This window comes from Cryptomeria japonica, chromosome 3, assembly GCF_030272615.1.
Source record: "Cryptomeria japonica chromosome 3, Sugi_1.0, whole genome shotgun sequence".
Taxonomy (NCBI): domain Eukaryota; kingdom Viridiplantae; phylum Streptophyta; class Pinopsida; order Cupressales; family Cupressaceae; genus Cryptomeria; species Cryptomeria japonica.
The window spans coordinates 592,461,955-592,482,651 of NC_081407.1; the positions used below are offsets into that span (position 1 = coordinate 592,461,955).

Here is a 20,697-nt window from a genome sequence, read left to right on the forward strand (position 1 = left end):
AATCTTTCTATCAAATGATTTCCGTTAAGTTGATACTGTTTTAATGGGATTGCAAATTTTTTGGATAAAAAAGGGGAAAAAGGAGGGAAGGATAGAGAGAGAGAGAGAGACATGAAATGTAAATTCTAACTAAGATAGCAAATTCAGTCAAGCAGACAGACACCTCCAAGAAACTAGATTAAACGTCACCAGCTACTTAAGCACAATGTTTGCATAAATCCAGTGCAATCTTCAAAGGAAAACAGGATTTTCATGTTATCAACCACGACATCAGAACTTTTACATTCATAGTGAGTACTCAATAACGGAACTAAGCATACGGGGTTCAGATTAACCATGCAGAGAGAAAGGCAATCAACCGTTACCCAATGGTATGAATTGCGAGGATTTTATCAAATGCTTGCTTGAAAATGCCATGTAAAAGAAATAAACATAACTAAAAGATTTCTAAATTAATTGAAGGAGACCATGCACTCACAAGGAAACTTGAAAACAGTCTTAATCTTTGCATTAATTCCTGTAAAATTTCGCCTGAGCTTTTGCAATAATCCAAGAACTTCTTACAAAATGAGGGAAAACCAGTCCCTTAAATAGACTTCAAAAAAGGATGAATGGCCTAGATTTAATCTAAACAAGTGGCCTAGATTCATCCATAAAGCATGGCTGCTCATACCCATAAATGGGATGCAAATATCAACAACCACCCCAAAATGGGCAAATAACTACCCAAAAAGGGATAATTAAATCAATTTGAAATAATCCAAAAAGGTGTATCAATAAAGTTTTACATTTTGTTGATTAGAAGTCAAATGTCACCTTTTGGTGCAAAAGTACACTTTTAAGATTTAGAGGGAAAAAAACACTTTTGAGAAATTACTTTCTCTATTTCAGTCTCACACTCCTTTTCTAGAAATTGATCTTCGCCATGCAAATATTCCCGCCATAAATCGCGACCTGCCGCCCTTTCCTCACGAATGTATTCCTGGAACCTGATGCATAATTGGAAAAGCAGATTGAACGAAGGCATGAGAGGATGGCGAATTTTGTATTGCATGCCTTCGAGATACTGGTCCATGTGCTTTAAACCATCCTTCCAGTTGGAGCGATTACGCTCAAAGCATAATATGTTTGAATGGAACTGACCAGCAAAACTCAAGTCCTTAGTGGAATAGGTAATCCTATCCGTTCCCAATCTTTCTTCCCAGTCCGGCTGGATTGCATCATTGGACAAGTCGTTTATCCATCTTGAAACCATTGATCGGAGGATGGTCTTACCTAGTTCTTGCATGTTTCCCAGAATCACTTCACATGCGTCACTTTCTTTGTCAATAATTTCTTTGGTGTCGTTTTTCATGGTGATAGTCCAGTACCATTCCTTAAGAGTACTGATGCTATGAGGATCTAGGATGGCGGACAATGTAGGAATTCGCGCGTGTCCAGAAAAGAGCTCTCATGAGGGGAAGGGTAGTGGCAGCCACTTTGTGTATGTGGAGGGATTCCCTCTTTAGCTCTAATAACTTGACTAGAGTGAGCTCTCGATGGCGGGCCATCTCTTTTACTTCCTTAAGGATTCGCTCTCCCCTTTTCTTGATGTCTTGTATCCATTCCCTGACGGCCCTTGCGGTGTCTCGTACTCCTTCAAATTCTGTTGTGGTCCTTTGCGCCAATGCCGTTGGGGGAATATGGGATTCGGAGGCATTGTGTAGTGGCCTTAGGAGCTGATCGATGTATCCCTCGGCTTGCTCGGCATGAGCCCGATACATGTCCTTTTCAGCCGTTATCTCTTCGAGCTGCCTGAGTATATTCTGCACTGAATCCTTAAATTCTTCTTTTTCTTGCTCTTTAGTGGCTTGTCCGATGGGGACAGTTGTGATGCTATAATCTGTCAGTGTAATTTGATCTACTGGCTTGACTACGGGTGGGGTGGAAATGTGGAGAGTGCGGTTCCTTTGCTCGTCTTTGGTCACTCTAGAATATGGCTTGGGCTTTTTCTTCCCCTTAGCTTTTGCTTGGTCTATGTGCGAGAAGATATCCTCTAGATCAATAGGTGGTTTGGTGGCGGCCTTGTGCCGGGCTCTGGCAATAAACCATTCTTGAGGCACTGTCTGGGCTAATAATAAGGTTAAGTTTGCATTCTGTTCTTTGACGTTCTCAACCGACTCACCACAGATTCGTAGCGGCTCGGCTACCGGAGGAGTGAAAGAGGTGCGAAGCTCTTTGCTTGCAGCTGAATTTTCCACTATTTCACTGAACAATTGTCTGACATCTTCATGTGATGGTTGTTCTTCAGTTCTTTCGAGCTCATGAGTCTCATCTATCCTTTGCTCTCCTTCGATGGAGTCATCTTTGGCTGTATTGTGGAGCAGCAACTCGTGGCGGCTCTGTTGAGTGGGTTCATGCACTTTGACCCCCTGGGTGGATGGAATCTCTCCTTCCTCTATTTGGTTGCCCAGTTTGGTCGACTCGAGGGCTCTTAGCGTAGCTTCCAGCATGTCAGGTGTGGGAGGATCTTCAGTTCCAAACGCATCAATGTCTGTTTGAGAAGGCGAAGCAGGTATATAATCTAATTCCACTACATTGTCGGACGAACTGGGGTCCTTTAACGATGACGTGACCTCTGGTCTCTTTATAGGAATCTTCTCCCTTCTTGTTCTTTTGGACGTCCGAGTCCCTCTGCAAGCCTTAGCCTTCTTTCTTTTCTCTGGTTTCTCAGTTTCTTCCCGGGGTGCACTAGACGTTCCCTCATCTTCGTTTCAAGCTCTATCAGCTGGGTGTGAATTTTGTTGCTTATGATCTGGGCCCTGTCGAATTTAGACTTCCCAGCGAAGACTTGCTTTGTGAAATAGAACATCCACTCTTCAAAGTAGTTGGATTTAGGGAGTCCCATAACTCGGCCGAGTAATGTGACCATATACCCATGTTCATTATGAAAATCACTTCTGGGGGTCTTTTTCACAATTCTGGCACTTGGAGGCCTTTTCTCTTTGTACCACTCTTCGTTGATCAGTGCTTTGCATCGGGCCGGATTCCTATCGTATGCCCCTTGTGCTTCATCTATAGTTGTGGTTGTGGGATTGTTTGGAAAGGGAATGTCAAATGCATCGCCAATGGCCTCAGGAGTGAAGTTGGCGATGGTCATGTTCTCAAGGAGCACCAGTCTGGAATTTGGCTGATAATGTCGGGCAGCCTCTACCACTAGCTCATAGTTCTGTACTGCTAGAGGAAATCTTGCCGCTTGGGCGATGCCACTTTCCACCATCTGTCTAGGCTTGCCATATGCGTTAGGTGAGAAGACCCGATTCCTGAAGTCTTGAATGTCAATATGGCCAAGGTCGGTATCATCGACATTGTCCCAGACGCTCTGCACTTTTGACTCCCTCAATCCTCTTCTCTGATATTGATACTTCATCCTTTCAACCTTGCGCGGGATATCTAATTTGGATGCTCGCGATGTCTCGGTTGCAGCGGGCGTTTTTGATGATTCTACTGCCGATTTAGGCATTTATCCTGCATAGTCGGACACGGATTACGAGGCGATACAAAAGAAGTAAGGCAGGTTAGATAGAAAATATTCTAGCATGCCAGGATTAATTCAAAATTTAGATTGGACATGGAGCGACATTTCTAGCTAAAAAGGGCTTGATTAATTTTAACCACAGCGTTCATGAAGATTTTTGATTGCGAATTTATACTTTACGCTTTCTGGATTTCAAATTAATTTTCAACAGAGACAAAACATGAAAAATTCTCCTAAGTTTGAAAATGTAATTTCTGGTGAAACCTTGGGAGTGAATTCTAAATTTTGACTGCTTTGAACAACGTTTTATAAGCGAAAGAGATGCAGATTTCGAAAATTTAGGTATTTTAATAAGATTTCGCACATACGTCTGTTTGATTTATAAGCATTTCAGATGATCAAGGAAGACAGAGCGTACTTACCTGACGAAACGGATGGCGAAGAGTTGCCCGGCCTTGCTGCGTGAAGGAAAATGGACGATTCTACAAAGTTTCAAATTCCAACAGTTATCTCCTTGATTTAAATTTTTCGCGATTGTTGGACAAAAGAGAATTTATCATTTTAAATGGTTTTTTTCTACCCTGGGTAATTGGCAATTTGAATTTGAATGATTTGGAATAGCTAATGCAACGTTTTACCTTGAATACGGATCGCGCGAAATTAGCTTTCTTTGCCTTCCAAAATCAGACGTGGTCTCCTAAGTTTGAAAAGCAGTAGCATGGAGGGGGTTTATCAAATTTGAATGGCGTTTATCTTCTTATTTTCGGACCTTCTGGAGAGTTTTGCAAATTCTGTGCCTATCCCCCAACTCGTTGCCTTGGGGAGATGGAGGCCCTTCGAAATTTAAACTTTGCTTTTACCCAGCTTGCGTGAACTTCGGAGCTATTTCACCCTTTGCGATTTTCGCGATTTTAACCTTCTGGCGAATTTCGGAGTATTTAACACGTTTTGCAATAGGAAACTTCAGACCCTTTGCCCAATCTTGCAAGTCGAAGAAACTTCGGAGGATTCAGCATGATTTGAATTTTGCGTTTTTTAACCTTCTTGGCGAATTCGGAGCGCTTAGACGTTTTTGCAACCTTGGAGATATTTTCGGAGCATTCACACTATTTGCAAGTAAAAACTTCGGACCTTTTAACGCTATTTGTAAGTTTGTCATACTTTTGAAATTCAGCCCTAGGGTCCGAATTTGGACGTTTTTAAGTGAAATTCAGACCATTTAAACATTTTGGCGAATTGTATCATTTTCGGACCGAAACCACCTTTTGCAAATTGCGGAGTGTTTGAATGAATTTAAACGCTTTTTCGCGATTGGGGATATTTTGGAGCATTTGCCTTATTTTGCAAATAAAACTTCAGACCTTTTAACGCTATTTGTAAGTTTGTCATACTTTTGAATTTCGGCCCCAGGGTCCGAATTTGGACGTTTTTAAGTGAAATTCGGACCATTTAAACATTTTGGCGAATTCTATCATTTTCGGACCTAAACCACCTTTTGCAAATTGCGGAGTGTTTGAATGAATTTAAACGCTTTTTCGCGATTGGGGATATTTCAGAGCATTTGCCTTATTTTGCAGATAAAACTTCGGACCTTTTCTGTGATGTCCCCTTCTAGCTAGAGACATCACTCTAGCTTGTGATTAGCCTATCAAAGACCCTCGTAGGCTAGTAGGATTGGATAGAGGGTCACCTTGGCGTGGAGATCTTTCGGGGACAGAGCAGAGTACACTTCTGGGTTGCCAGAGTTTGTTTATGATGAGTTTTGCTTTGAGTTTGGCTTGGCCAGGCTATTTTTAGCAGTTGGAGATGGACCCCTGCTATTTTTAGCAGACATCATGGTCAGATGGGTGGTCAACTGGTGAGCTCCAGTTTCAGACGGCATAGCTAAATTCAAAATATTCATGGAGTTAGACAAGTTTGAATAACTTAGCATTTATTATTAAGTGATTTAATAATAAAATTATAAAGTGACTTTATATTATAATCACTTAACTTGAGGGTCAACTCATCATTAGACGGGGCCATGTTTTTAATTAAATTATCTGAGCCAGACTATTGAAATATTAAAATTAAATGCCCATTTAATGATTAAAATCGTTTTGACACCCAAAGTGAAATTAAATGAAACTACAAGCAAAATTGTAATTAAGAGGATTAGGGTACGATTTGCAAAGAAGGATATATAGCGTTGAGTTTGGAAAGAAGAGGATGGCTATTTTTATTTTGACATTGTGGAATTGAAAGGGTTTTGCTCTGGAGACTAGGGTTTTCAGCCACCATTGGAGGACGTAGTTGCTTCAATGTTCACCATCTGAGCTGATGAAATATTCAGTGATATTTGGTTTTAGGAAGACTTCATTCAGAGGTCTTATTTACATCTAATTGCGCAAAATTGAAGAATAAATTCATGAGAAATTATTATAGATTTATTGAAGAAATTTTGGTGATTAACAAGTACGGTACGGATTGCTACAGTACCGCCGTACAGACTGCTACAGTTCCGCGGTACGGACTGCTACAGTATCGCGTGAACAGTAAAAAAATTTTAAAAATTAAAATTTGCAGTTTTGCAGATTTTTTCATCTACTGGGACAGCAAAAATCAGGTTTTTATCTTACATTGTAATGAATTTGTTTTTTCAGGCATATTGGCCATAGAACAGAACAAACATTTCCTTGATAGTTTCATAAATTATTTCCAGCAGTAATATTATTGTTTCAGTATTATTTTAAGCATAGGAGTTTATTTCAGTATTGAATCATTGCTCATTATGACCAAAAAAACACAAAAAAATCCATAAACATTCAAAAACCAAAACAAATTCAAATCTATTGCATTCAAAAGAAACAGTCAGCAGAGGAGAGCCAAGTTGGGTTCTTACATTTTCACGCTTTTGGCAACTTATAAAACTTTTGAATTTCGGCCCCAGGGTCCGAATTTGGACGTCTATGGCGAATTTCGGCCCTTTACACTATTTTGCAACCTTTCCAAACATTTTCGGAGCTTAAGCACGTTTTGCAAATTTCGAAGTTTTCAAGCGTTTTTCCAAACTGGGAATATCTTCGGACCTAAACGCGCTTTTGGCAAAATTTCGCCTGCATTTCGTATTTTCTAATTTTCGCTCCATGGTCCGAAAATTATTCATTTTTCGCCCCAGGGTTCGAATTTGAGCATTTCAAGTGGATTTCGAACCAAATAACATATTTTGAATTTCGAAATTTTCGCCCTAGGGTCCGAAATTCGGCCCCCTGGGCGATTTTAGCAACCTTTTAACCTTGTGAAATTTTAACCTTTTGGCCTCTGGGTCCGAAATTCGGCCCATAAGGCATTTTTGGGAACTTAAGTAAAATTTCGGACTCAGACCAGTTTTTGCCAGACTCTACAAATTTGGATTTCGGAGGCTTCAAAATTCTAAGGCATTTGGGCAAATTTCGCAACCTCGGCATCTTGGCCAGGAAATTCGCTCCTTCACCAGCAGGCGAAAATCATCCTTTACTCCAATCCCACAAACATCGCGGAGACAAACCTTACGCAATGTACTTCATAGCTCTTTGTGCGAGAAAAAAAAACGGCGACTTTGGTCCTTGTGCGACCTTTAGATGCACTGCTCGTGCTTGGCGGGCTTCAGCAATTTCTATCACCTTACGTCTATCCAAGGTGATTTTCAAAATTTCGAACAAACTCCTGGCATTCGTGCCCGAGGGCTGGACTAGCCGGATGGATTCATCGGCTCTTTTCCTTGACATCATCACTTAACGGACCAGCCACGGATTTGCTCGAAAGGACGCTAAACACTCTGCGTGAAACCCAACAGGGCGAGGATTGAAAGGCTAAAAAAAACAGGAAGGGGGGGACCCTGTCGGCGACAGGGAGTGTGTGCAACGCACAACACATCCCCATCCTAGAAACTTGGTTAGCATAGGAAATATCCCAAAACTCAAATTTTGTCCATCCTAGGGCAAACGTGGGAAAACTCATCTTCATTCTTAACAAGAAGAAAATGATAATAAAATGGGATGCCTTCCTCTTGCCCAAACCATCAATATATAGATTTTTTTGGGGAAGGTTATTTTAAAATCTTTTTATTTTACTTTTCCCTCCAAATGCTCTTATTTATTTATTTCGTAAAATAAACATTACAACTTAAGACACTTTGCCTAACTTGCTTTTAATAGGTAAACATAAGTGCCAAATTCTAATGTAACTTGAAGTCACATTTGGCCAATAAGGTTAATTAATAAATTATTTTCCCTTGCAAATGTCTCCAATAGCCTATGGAAAATAAATTACTAGGTTAGGGGTCTTCGATTGGATTCATCTTGAAAATGAGGACATAACAAAAAATGTCCAACAAATTTTTCATTTGTGTTTGATATGTTGGTTGAAAATTTTGTACACTTGGGGGAAAAATACAAAATTGTGGTTTCAACCACAGCACACGAGTAAAAACTCTCCTAATTAAGGGAAGGCTCCCCCTATCTAACTACAACTTGGAAAGCAAAATGGGATGGGACAGCAATCTTTCTTCTTTTTTCAAGAAAGACAATATCCTTTTCTCTTCACAGAAAAGGATAGCGATTGAATAACAGCAGTAACCACTTTAAAGTGAAATAAGAGAAAGGAAATGAAGTTTCCTGAAAGCGCAAAGACTTCCGTCACTTCCTTCAGGACGGGACAGCAATATCAAGCTCAAAGACTTGACTATTGGAAGTCCTATCTACCCTTTTCTATACTAAATTTTACAATGAATAAACGACAACAGCTCAAAGACTGGAATAATTTATTCTTTTAACACAAAGACAAGAACTAATGCAAGCTCAAAGACTTGCTGCTATTTCTTATCAAACAGTAACTTTTCCTCAAGAATAGACGCAAGCTCAAAGACTTGCTGCTCCTTCTAGAGATTTTCCTATTTTAATTAATCTTCTCTACTTGCAGCTCAAAGACTTCAAATCAGATTGGACTAAGCTCCTTTAGAAACACTTTGCATAGAAGAAATAAAAGATTCAAACCCAAACATGTAGCTCAAAGACTCAAAACTTGAGTAATCCTTCTTTATTATTCTTCAAAAACTTTCAATCCACATACATAAGCTCAAAGACTTCTTGCTGTAAATTTGGCAGAGTTTTTGCTTGCTTTCCAAAAGATATATTTACAATGGACCTCTCAAGTATTTATAGAAGAGGAGCCTTGAGAAAAAGGTGGGAGGATCCTAACTAACTTGAGAGATTCTCTCATCCATCAAGACTCCTTCAATAAATAACTGAGACTTCATTAATTAACTAAGAGTTACTCTAACTAACTAAGACTTATTCCAACTACAGTCCTAATCGGACATAACTTGTAGTTGCCTTACATGTAATTACAAAAGTACAAGTAATGTGTAACTTGTATTTTACAAAAATTACTTTTACATGTAACTTGTCAAAACGAAATTACAACTAAAGATTACAAAAGAGAGAAAATTCAACTAAGTGTTGAAAAACACTTAAGTTGCCTTTTGTGAAGACATGAATCCTTGAAATTTCCGGATGCTCGCTTGTAGTTCCTCGGGATTCGGTTCATGAGTGTTCTTAGCAACTACCATAGTCTTCACAATAGTGTCGTGACAGCGGAGGAGCGCGCGGAATTGTCTCTATCTAGGATGGACTGGATCTCATGCAAAAAGGCTTGATGTTTCATCAATCTTGAATTGAAACTGCCGAGAATTGTTCACTCCTCCATTCACCATGAATCCTCATCTGTAAGTCCGCAAGAACTTCTTCTTCTGGAATTAGCTCTCCATCCTGACTTACTATATTGCAAGAGGCCCTTTCACAATGTGAGACAATACCTTGATAAACTTCATTCCGGAATCTCCTTGCATCACTGATCTCTTCGATGAGGGACTTAAGAACAAGGGTTTTGTTTTCCATGAGTTCCTCAAATTCCAAGTACATGACCCTGGAAGGGATGATGGCGTGCTCCTGCAAAATACTCAGCTGTTGTTGGGGCATGGTACGCCAGATTGCCAGACTTTTCTCAACACTTTCCAGATTCTTTTTGAAAGTGTTAGAAGTCTGATCCAATTTCTCCTCAATGGTTTCCAGCTTAGACATTATTTGAAAAATGTCTTTTATCACTTGCACGCATTGATCATGAAGGTGATCAATCCAGGAATCCAGTGCTTGTACTTTTTGAGCAGCCCTTTCTACTCCACGAATCGATTCTTGGGAACCGGAAGAACCTATGGAGTTACTCCCTTCAGCAGCAGGTTTTGTGATTTTATTGATGGCTGCCATGAGCTGTCGGTTTTCTTCTTCTAGCTTGTCTTTCTTTGCAAGAAGATCGTCACACCTTTGCACTAGTGAAGCAACAGAAAACTGAGCATCATGTTTAATGACTTCATGTGTTTGCTTGCCCAATTCTACCCTTGTAACCTTATAATCAGCAGCTGACATTTCATCAAGTGGTTTATCTGCAATAGGTTCCACAATTTCAGCTACTTTCATCTTGTTGCTATCAACAGTTACCCTGGAAATAGTCTTCGCCTTCTTAGCAACTTTGGATCTGGACTGTTTGAGTTGCTGGTAGTCGAAGGCATCAGGTGAGATCTCTTGCTTCTTTCTTTTCGGGGTGAAAGAACTAAGCCATGGAGGCAAAGTCATCAACTCACTTCCTGTAACAGCTGTAGGCAAAGGAGAAGCAGTTTCTGTTTGAATCACTGTGGTCACCCTGGGAGGAATATCTGTTTGAATAGCGACCACGGTTTGCTCAGTTACCAATGGGCATGAAGATTGCCTCATGAATTCTTCAAAACCAGAAGTGGAAGTATCAATTTCTGATAACTGAATGCAAGTGGGATTATCTTCAGGAACTTCCAACACACTTTCTCGTTGTTGCTCAGGAGAAGGCCCGTATGCTGAAATGGGAACTGCATTCTGAGGAGACTCATCAATGAGCAAATCAGGAGGAGAAAGAGGCGTCTCAATAGAAACTGGAGGAATGACCTCATGAGGCGTGTCTGAAACTGGAGACTTAGGCGCATCATCAGATTGCTGCCCCTCTTCTGGATTATCCAGATCGATCACCCGAACATGGAACCGTGATTTCTCCTTCCCACGAGTAGTTGTCTCCTCAGGAGGAAGCACGACTGCACGACTAACTCGTAACTTGATCCTTGTGCTTGAAGATGAAGCACCCTCCTTATTATCAATGTGAATCTCAGACTTTCGTCCAAGAGGCCCTGTAGAATCATCTTCTTTACCAACCTTGATTTTGATAAGTCTAACAGCATTGCTTTTCAACCATGCGTTAGTGTTGGCCAAGATAGGCTGAAATCTGTCAAGAATGGAGACGCACTCTTTATGTGACCATTGGATCAAAGGAAGTGGAGCTTCCTCAACCCTCCGTGAAGTGTATTCAGGATCAAGTATACGCCCATCATCAATCATCCCTTGTGGGATATCTGCCAAGTTCAAGTCAACAATTTGCTCAACAGTGAGCCTGCAGTAATCCATCTTCAGGACTTCAGCTTCTGTGCGGAGATCTGCCCAGATGTCTTCAATGCGATGAACATGTACAAAGGATTTCTTGATCTTTTCCTTCATACCTCTATAATCAAAATCAGCTCTAGGTTTGAACCTCTTAAGCTTGATTTCCTGCAATTCAACCTCCATGGCCTTAGCCTTCACAGATGTGACAAGGGAGTATCGATCAATTTTCAACGGATTTGTGCTGGAGATCCCCATTCCAACCTTGTGTCTAGCAGATTGAAGAGTATGATGAGCCATAATCTGTCTACCCAACTCCATAAGAATTATCCTATCGGTCGGGTATCTTGGAAGCATGTATGGTTGTCCATCATAGCACCCAATCCTCATGTAGGTGAAGGTGGGAAATTGCAGGAATAAGCACCCATACTCAGATACCTTGACCCATGCCTCATCTGATACTCGTTTATTTCTGAGATCCATGTCAAACTGACACATAAAATATCCAAAGAATGCGTCTTGGACTCTTCTGAAATGTAGTCTGCTAGGTTTCAAAGGCAGCTGGTCATAATATTCCCAAACTGGTATGAGAGAGCGATCACCCTTGGTAGAAAGACCTGGAAAGTGTCTAAGTGATGCTGCTAAATATACCAAATAAGAATTCATAAAGAAGGTCATAGTGGTAGGAACCGCTGCAAGTTGTTCGCACAAAGCATCGCTGATGATTTCACCCCATAAAATGTGATGCGACTGCCATATGAACATGATGAATTGATACATCCATGGCTCAAAGACATTAGAGTGCTCAAGGCCTAACATTCTGCTGAGAAGAGTGATGGTGTCTCCTATCTCCCACTTGAAATCACAACGGTACAACTTTGCCCATCTTGAGAAGGAAGGACGTGGCTCATGAATCCACCTATTGATGTGGCGCTTGCAATCTTTTTCTCTTTTCACATAATACTCTGCTGCACTTTCTTTGGTGATTTCCATGTAAACAGGTGCAGGAGGTATTTTGAAGACCTTCTCGATTGTATCCGCATCAAGACGAATTATGGCTTCACCATCATCATTTTTTATGACTCTTGACTCTTTGTCAAAATGATGGGCGCATGCAAGAACAAATTCAGGTTCTAGGGCAGCCACTGGGAAAGAAGACGCATGATGGATATGGCTGTCCAACAGCCGCTGCAAGTTGTTATCCTGTGGATCTTCTACCCTGTGAATGAATTTTGCCATATCAACATGCCCTATTTCTGTGTCCCTGATGCGATCCAATGGAGAGGATACCTGGGAAGGTGTAACCTCATTCTGGTATTTATCATATTTGTATTTCATTTTCTTTGGAGTTGGCGATGCCGGCAAATCTGACATTGATTGCGAACCTGGAATGCTGTGATGAAGACTTAAAAGGGTTAAGGCCACATCATAATCAGCTGCAAATATCATTCTTTCTTTTTTCAAATGGGTAAAACTTTGATCTCTGAATTTCACGGTTTTGTGAGAAGAAGAGAGAAGACATGTAGAAATGGGAAAATCTTGACTTTGACCAATTTCGGATCTTGGGGGAATTTTCGCAAGTATACAAGTTGGAAAGTACATACATGCAATCGGGATTTTAAAACCCGAATACAAGTATACTTGTAAATTCGAAAATGGAGAAACGGATGAAAAATGGGATTTTGACTTGCGGGAAATGATGGAAATGGAAAGTGCGGATATGGGGAACGTGAATGGATAGAAATGGGAATATCCGGGATAGTCATTTTCATGAAAATGGGAAGATCTTTTCAACATGTAATCCGGTTTTCAAAACACGAATTTGCAAGAGAGGGGTATTTCACATTTTTCAAGCTTGGAAATTGAACCAAAAATGATTAAATTTCTCAACCTTAGGGGAAGAACAAGAATTTCCAGCGAACTTATAATCGAGATTAAAAATCCCGAATACAAGCTAAGATGGAATTTTGAGAAGAATAATGCAATTTAACAATTGCATTTCAAAGGGAAGATTTCTTTCATGAAAACCAATTTTAAGGGAAGAACAACACATGTGAAGAATGTAATTAATAACGAAAAATGAAGAAAACATGAAAATAAAAAGAAGAGAAGAAAGGAAGAACATACCTTGATTGGAAAATCAAAATGCTTCTCCAACAATGCAATACTTCTTGAGATGAAGAAGCAAAACTGAACTATTAAACCCTTATCACGTTTTTGTGAAAATGCCCCCAAAAATGGTAGCAATCTTAAACTTGCAAGAGTAAAATGCCAATGAAAGTGTTCATTTCAAGTTTGTTGAAGCAAAACGATCAAGGTATTTGCTAAAGCAATAACACCAAAGGTGTTTGAAGAGGTATTAATGCCAAAGGATTAAAACGCAGCCAAAGAGAGTCACGTTTTTGTGAAAAACGTGGTATTCATTACACATTACACATTCAATGAACCATTAAATGGTGCGAAACTTCTCTTACCCTCCACGCCTTAGGAAGAAAGATCAAAACGATTTAGGAGTGTGCGAAATGTTAAAGATTCAACCCCTCAAAACGTGGCATTAATGATTCACGTTAAAAAAAAACGTGGTTGCTGTTTTTAGGGTAAAAACCAGCGAATTTGTCCTTGGAATGGCATGATAGATGTCCAAAAATGCAAGAAGATAGGATGCAAACCCAAAACGCCTCCTTCATCCAGCGATTCCTCCACAAATTTCGCTTTGAAAAAGTCTAAAATCGCTTCCCTCTTGCATTTCGGGTTTTTAAAAACAAATGGCAAGTTTGTTTTCTTCAAAAGGGAGCAAATCGGGTTTTGAAAACAAAATAACAAGTTCGATTTGCACTTTTTTCCTCTTTCATGCTTAAAATCGGGTTTTGAATATAAAACAACAAGTTTAAAATCTCACCTTTTCACTCATTAAGCCAAAATCGGGTTTTTTTGGACAAATGACAAGTTTAAAATTGTCAAAAATGAACTTTATGTTAAAATCAGGTTTTAAAAGACAAACTGCAAGTTTAAAAATACTTGTAAGGGGGAAATAAAATCCCTACAACAAGTATTAAACACTTGCACGCATGTAATGGGGATTTAAAATCCCTATTACATGTGAAAACCATTAAAGTAGGGGTTTTTTGGACAAACTGCAAGTTTACTTGCAGTTGAGCTAAAAAACCCCTATTTTAACTAAAAATGACCAAAAAACAACAAAAAGATAAAAACATTAAATGGGAAACTTAAAACAAATTACAAGTGACATAGTTGAAATAAAAAAAATGCACATGTAAGTGATCAAAAATTCCCCTACAAAGACCACAACAATGAACATCATTAAAACTTGCAGTTTGAAGAAAATTCTCCACCTGCAGTCTGGGTTTTAAAACCCGAAATTGAAGGAAAGGCATAGCAAACGATTCCCAGAATTGGACGAAATTTGAAACGTAGTTCGAGAATGGACTGAGGATTAAGCCAGTCCAAGGATTAGTCAAAATTCCGCCTTGGGAAGCGTGCCATAGAGTAATAATTTTTATTTTTTCATAAAAATTCCATCGTAGTTCATTTTTGGAAACAAAAATGAGGACAACATGATACAACTCTTAGTTAACCCATACATTCCAACATTTTCCTTGAAAAACATGTCAACTATATATATGACATCATTGGTTTTCTTAAAAGTAACAAAATCTGCCATAACAGAAAATCTATCAACAAATATGAAAATAGAATCATGTTCTTTTTGAGTTTTTGGCAATACCAACACAAAATCCAAACTAATATCTTTCTATGGTCTTTCTAAAATCTGTAATGATTTATGCAAACTAACATTCTGATTACCTCCTTTTGTGAGTGGACAAGTTCTTCAATTTTACATATCATTTGACATTCTTATGCATTTGTGGCCAAAAATGATATTCACTAGCCAAGGCAAATGTCTTATCAATGCTGAAATGTGCTGCCAATCCAATATTATATTTTTTATTTATGAAGTTCTTTCTCATTGGACTTTTGGGAATACTTAAATGATTATCCTTGAACAACAAATCTTTTTGAATCAAGTAATCCAATTATCTTGCCCTATCTCCAATTATTGGTAACTTACATGACTTCCACAATTTAACAAATTCAACATCAATTTCATACAAAATTTTGAGTACATCAAAATTCACAATTTGAATTGCCATTTCCATCAAATAAATGTCTTCCACTCAAAGAATTTGCTACTCTATTGGTCTTTCCATTTTTATGTCTTAGCATAAAGGAATTACTCTATAGAAATTCAACCCATTTAATATGTGTAGCACTCAACTTTCTTTTACAATTCAAATATTGCTGCTTGTTCTAGTGTAAATTGACATTCTTTTGTGTCTTGCCATCATTTAACAATTTGAAGTCTTGATAGATGATAAAAAGCTATTGTGCTTTCATACCTTAACAGTGGTCATGTAACAATTAAATGTGTGCATTTATGAGTGTAAAATACTAGCATGAATTTTTGCTTTTAGCAAATTCAAAATTTTGGTGTATTAGTTGAATCTCTATTCCTAGATTGTTTATAATTCATTCCCAAAGATATTGGGTTATCTTTGGGTGTTTAAGATTCCATAATGTGGGATCTAAGAAGACATGCCATAGAAATCATTTTAGAGCTTTCTTTCCAAGGGCAGTTTTTATGTCAATGTATCAAATGCCTTGGAATTTAACTAGAGGTAATTGAATGCTATTATTATGTTTTTCCTTTTAGTACCCTTATGATGAACTTGGTTAGAATTTTTCTTTCTTTCCAAGGACATTTTTAATGTCAATGTATCACGTGCGTTAAAATTTTAACCAAAGGCAATTGAATGCTTTTATCATGTTCTTCCTTTGGTACCCTTATGTTGAACTTGGATAACATTTTGTTAAATTTATATTGATGTTCAACTTGATTTATTGAAATTGATCAAATCATCAAAAAGATTTTATTGACTTTATGACACCTCTAGTTAAGGGATTCTTTTGATTGTGTGAAATGTGTCGTGGAAAATTATTTCAGCCCAAGTCATAGGATTATTCAATATTATTTTGTTGCTTGGTAATTATTTGGCTTCATTTTTCATGTATTGTAGAGATCACATATGAATTATCGAGCATGGCGCCACCGATGTCGGCTTGTGAACCATATGTTAACACCACAAGTAAGATTTTAACATCTATTAGTTTTCATAAATATGCACATCATTAATAGGTCATTTGAGTCAAAAGCTAGAATGCTAAGAAGACTACAAATATAAAGAAAGAAGAGATATGCTGATTGATGTGGACAGAAATATTCTAGCTATATTATAGGAACTTGATTGATCTATTGCAAGATGTGATTTTTTTAGATCCATCATTTAAGTGTATATCCATCCAATATCTTATTTATCAGAGAGGCATTTAGAGATGTTTATATACTGAAGTTATTTTTCTTCCATTGACTAACTAAATTATATAGGGAAGAGAGATCACATTTTTCCAAAGTTCATGATTATTTGTTGATGTTTAAAAGGATATAAAAGAAGCATGAAAAGGGACCAGTAGAAAAGTATAAAGTGAAATGTCCTTTGTACTATTCATATACATTCATTTACAAGAAAAAAAATGTGTCGGTTCCATATAGCACATAGTCATACAACTACTTGAGTATTGAAAAAATATATTAAGAATTGGACGATTCTTATTATATTTCTCATACCTCCCTCAATATCCAATTTGTGTGCATTAACTATTACAAGGGTAATTCTCTTACCTTCCTCAATTTGGCTTTGGATGTTTTATACCCTTATGAACTTTTTGTAGTGTCAAATTTCCAGCTTAAAAACTTTATCTTTTCCTCATTCGTGAGTTATGTTCTAGACTTATGTGTCAATGCCATTTTTTCATCTTTTCTTCTATATATTTGTAGGAATAATAAAGAGAAATTTCAAGTACATCAATTATAGCAGAGAAGTCTAATGGTGAAAACATTATGAAGATTTGCCAAGGCATCAATCTTCATTGATTCATTATGGAGAAGCACCCCTAAGTATGAAGAAATGGAGCAGTACCAAAAACAAAACCTCATAGTTGAGTGAAGTGTGCCATATGATGGAGAGGTTAAGTTTCAAACAAATATCTGCACTTGTAAGATTGCACCCTTGAACAATAGATGAATGATTTTCAAATGCAAATATAAAATGTGTAATGCTTTGTAAGTTTGCAATTCCATAGGCCTAATAGAGGATTAATAAAAAGTTCAAGTGAAAGGTTATCTTCACAAGTAGAGGGGTCCACCCCATAAAATGTAATGGAAAACATTTTGCAAGGGTTTAGTAGGTATTTTCCAAAAGTCATTGACACCATGTTTCAGATAGTTAAAATTTGTATACACTAATAGTACCATGCACCCTAAATAGGGAATAGGTTTTAAAAGTTGAAAAATTTGTGAAGACATTATGAGGTCACACCATTTAGCATGGAGTGTAGTTTTTGTTTTGGAATTTGGAAAGTTGGATAGGCTCATAGAAGCGTGTACCCTAATAAGGGAAGAACACAATTTTCAAACCAAAATTGCAGGTATAATAGAATGGGATACACTATAAAGTAGGGAAAAGATTTGAGTTTGAAACTCTGCAAATACACCTGGGTGCAAACGAAGTTGTATGGTGTGCTTAAAGCAAGGTTGACAAGGATTTATTTCTAAACTAACACAAATATGTGTTTTTGCACACTTGTGAAGGTTGAGTAGGATTTTGATTGGGAGTACTGCAATGTGTTATAGCTTTGCAAAAATTTCAAAATCAAGAATTCAAGTTCAAATAGAGACAACACGATATTATGGAAAATAAGGTCGACTTGTTTTGTCTTCAATAATAGCTAAGTTATCGGTTCTAGTATGGTGATATGAAAAACTTTTTTCCCCCTTGGGCATGGGTACAAGAATATATATATATTTATAGACACACACACATATATACACACATACATATACATATATACATATATACATATATATACATACATATATATACACACATATATATATACATATATACATATATATATACATACATATATATTTATACATACATATATGCATATATATACATGTATATATGTATATAAATATGTTGTCTTAATTTTTGAATTTGTAAAAATTGACAACCCCTACAAATTTTTACTCAAAATTCATAGTTTTCTTCTCTAAGGCAAGTTTTATGAGGTTTAAAACTTGTATTTGTTAATGTCAAATCGTTAGTGGGTGGATTTGTCATCTTAGTCCAAGTTTTTGTCATTTTTTGTGCTCGTTTTCCTAGCCTTTTGTTCAAAATTAGGTTTTGAGTCCCTCTCTGCAAGTAGGGACTTTTTGTTCTAATTGCAAGTTAATTAGTTTTACTCGTAATCGGTTCTTAGAAACCCAATTACAAGTTGACTTGTTTTTATGTGAAGTATTTATAACTTGCAATCGGGCTCCTAAAACATGATTACAAGTTCACTTTACAAGAAATGAAATAAAGTTAGTTTTAATTGCTTGTATTGGTTCTTCTAAAACCCGATATGCTTTTGCTTTGATCTGTTTCGATTTTGCCCTCTTTTAAGTTCGCGTGAGAAGAGGATCTTCATTAATAGCATAGTCATTGGGTTAGAGAAGGATTGTATTTCCTTCAAAGCATCTATTTGAGCCCTCGTGTGGAGATTTAACCTTCATTTTTGCCCCTTCTAATGGAGTTGCACTTGTGATTTGCACTAGTAAACATATTGAACGATTCTTTTCTAGGTGAGTTTGCATTTAAGTTTTGTTTTGATTTATTTTTCTTTTGTTTCTAAGTGTCTAGCATTTGAATCTTTCTTTTTCAGTTTGTTCTAATGCAGTTTTGTTGCAAGCCTACGTTTTTCTTGTTTTTTTCGAATGCATGTGTTGGGGCCTCCAAAACCCCGTCTTCGTTTTTTGTTCCCTTGTCATGTGATCATGCTTTCACTTGCAATAGGGTTCTATAAACCTGACTGCAAGTATGTAAGTGTTTATCCTTCTCATGCAAGTTATCATTGCTTGCAATTGAGTCTCCAGAACCCGATTGCAAGTCCTATCGTCTTTGCATTATACTTGCAATTGGGTTTTAGAGACCTGATTGCAAGCATGTTACCCTATCGCCTACCCTCATGTTTCATCACTTGCAATTGGGCCTTGAAAACCTGATTGCAGTCCAATATTACAAACATTTAAAAGATGCTTTCACTTGCAATCGGGTATTGAAATCCCGGTTGCAAGCTTATACCTACCTTGCACTTGCAATCGTCTTCACTTGTAATCGGGTCTCCAAAACCCGATGGCAAGTGCAAGTTCCTCCATTTCCTTTGTTCTCCCCAATTTCAGGTTTCACACTCCGCATTCCAAGTTAATCATATTTTGTTTGCACTTTTATTTCGTGTCCCAAGATCCGAAATTCACTTTTTGTCTCCATAAGTGTCCTTTTCATAACATGTCATGCAAGCTAGTCCACTCATTTTTTTGCCCTTCCCCATAATAATATCATGATAGGTCAAGATTTGGGCATTGTTCTACAAACTCTTTCATTTGAAGAAGGTATCATGGCTTCTCCAAAATCTTGTGATGATGTTTTAACTCTTTGGGGTTTTCATCGCAACATTACAGATTGTTGGTCAATGACAGAGGAACTGGCATCCCCTTCAAACAAGAGGATGAAGTATAAATATGACAAATACCAAAATGAGATTTCTCCTTCTCAAGGGAGTTCTTTTGTTGATGAAATCAAAGATACAAAAATTGGGCATGTTGATATGTCTGAGCTCATGGAGAGCAGAAAAATCAACAGATCATAGCATGCAATTGCTTCTGAGCCACCATATTCACTTGGTTTCCATCTTCTCGATGGCTACCCTAGAACTAGAGTTTGTCCTTGCTTGCACTGCTCATTTTGATAAGGGATCCAGGACAATCAAGGACGTTGATGGCAATGTTGTCATCAGACTGGATACGGAAACCATTGACAAAATCTTTAAGGTTCCTGCTGCTCCAGTGTATGTAAACATCACCATGAAGAGTTCTCTTGATCACTATAATCAGAAAAAGGGAGATTGCATAAGGCACATCAATTCCAAGTGGCTTAAGACACCCAAAACTTGCTTGTTTGGATGGCCCAAGTTGTACCGTTCTGATTTCAATGAAGAAATCAGTGACATGATCACACTCCTGAGAAGGATAATGGGGTTGAAGCAATCTAATGTATTTGAGGTTTGGATGTATAAATACATTGTGTTATGAGGAAGGCTCAATCACATATTTTTTGGGGTGAGGTAATTAGTGATAATCTGTGTGTGGAACTCGCACAAGTTCCAACCACTCTCACATTCTACAAGAATTCCTACGTGGTATACATAGCAACATCACTAAGACAATTTCCTGGTCTTTCTACCTAGGGTGATAGGTCGCTTATGTTAGCGGCAATATTGTATGCAAATAAAACTAGTTAATTAAGTTGCAATTGTCTTTGTTAGTTCGGCAGCCGAGGGATGGTAGTTACGGTGTGACGGTTGGCACTCGCACCCCCTCGACATCTTTATATACTTCTGAATGTAATTTGTAAGAAAATTGATTATGAATGGATTAGCATCTCTTATGTTTTATTTGATATCTATGGCATAATTATTCTGCATTATGTGTTTGTTAATGCATTGGTAGCTTCTGCAAGATAAGACTCT

The 20,697-nt window shown here is 37.8% G+C and overlaps 1 protein-coding gene across 3 annotated transcripts in view; it reads left to right on the forward strand.

Moving 5' to 3' along the window:
* The window catches only part of LOC131078618 (uncharacterized), a 299,838-nt gene that overhangs the window by 146,088 nt on the left and 133,053 nt on the right, over window positions 1–20,697 (forward strand). For 2 of the 3 annotated variants that reach the window (XM_058016364.2, XM_058016363.2), the window contains exon 6: window positions 16,086–16,154. The exons of the other annotated variant lie outside the window; for it this stretch is intronic. In XM_058016364.2, coding sequence (XP_057872347.2) covers window positions 16,086–16,154 — 69 coding nt within the window. The remainder of the gene's footprint in view (window positions 1–16,085; window positions 16,155–20,697) is intronic. 3 annotated transcript variants of the gene reach the window in all.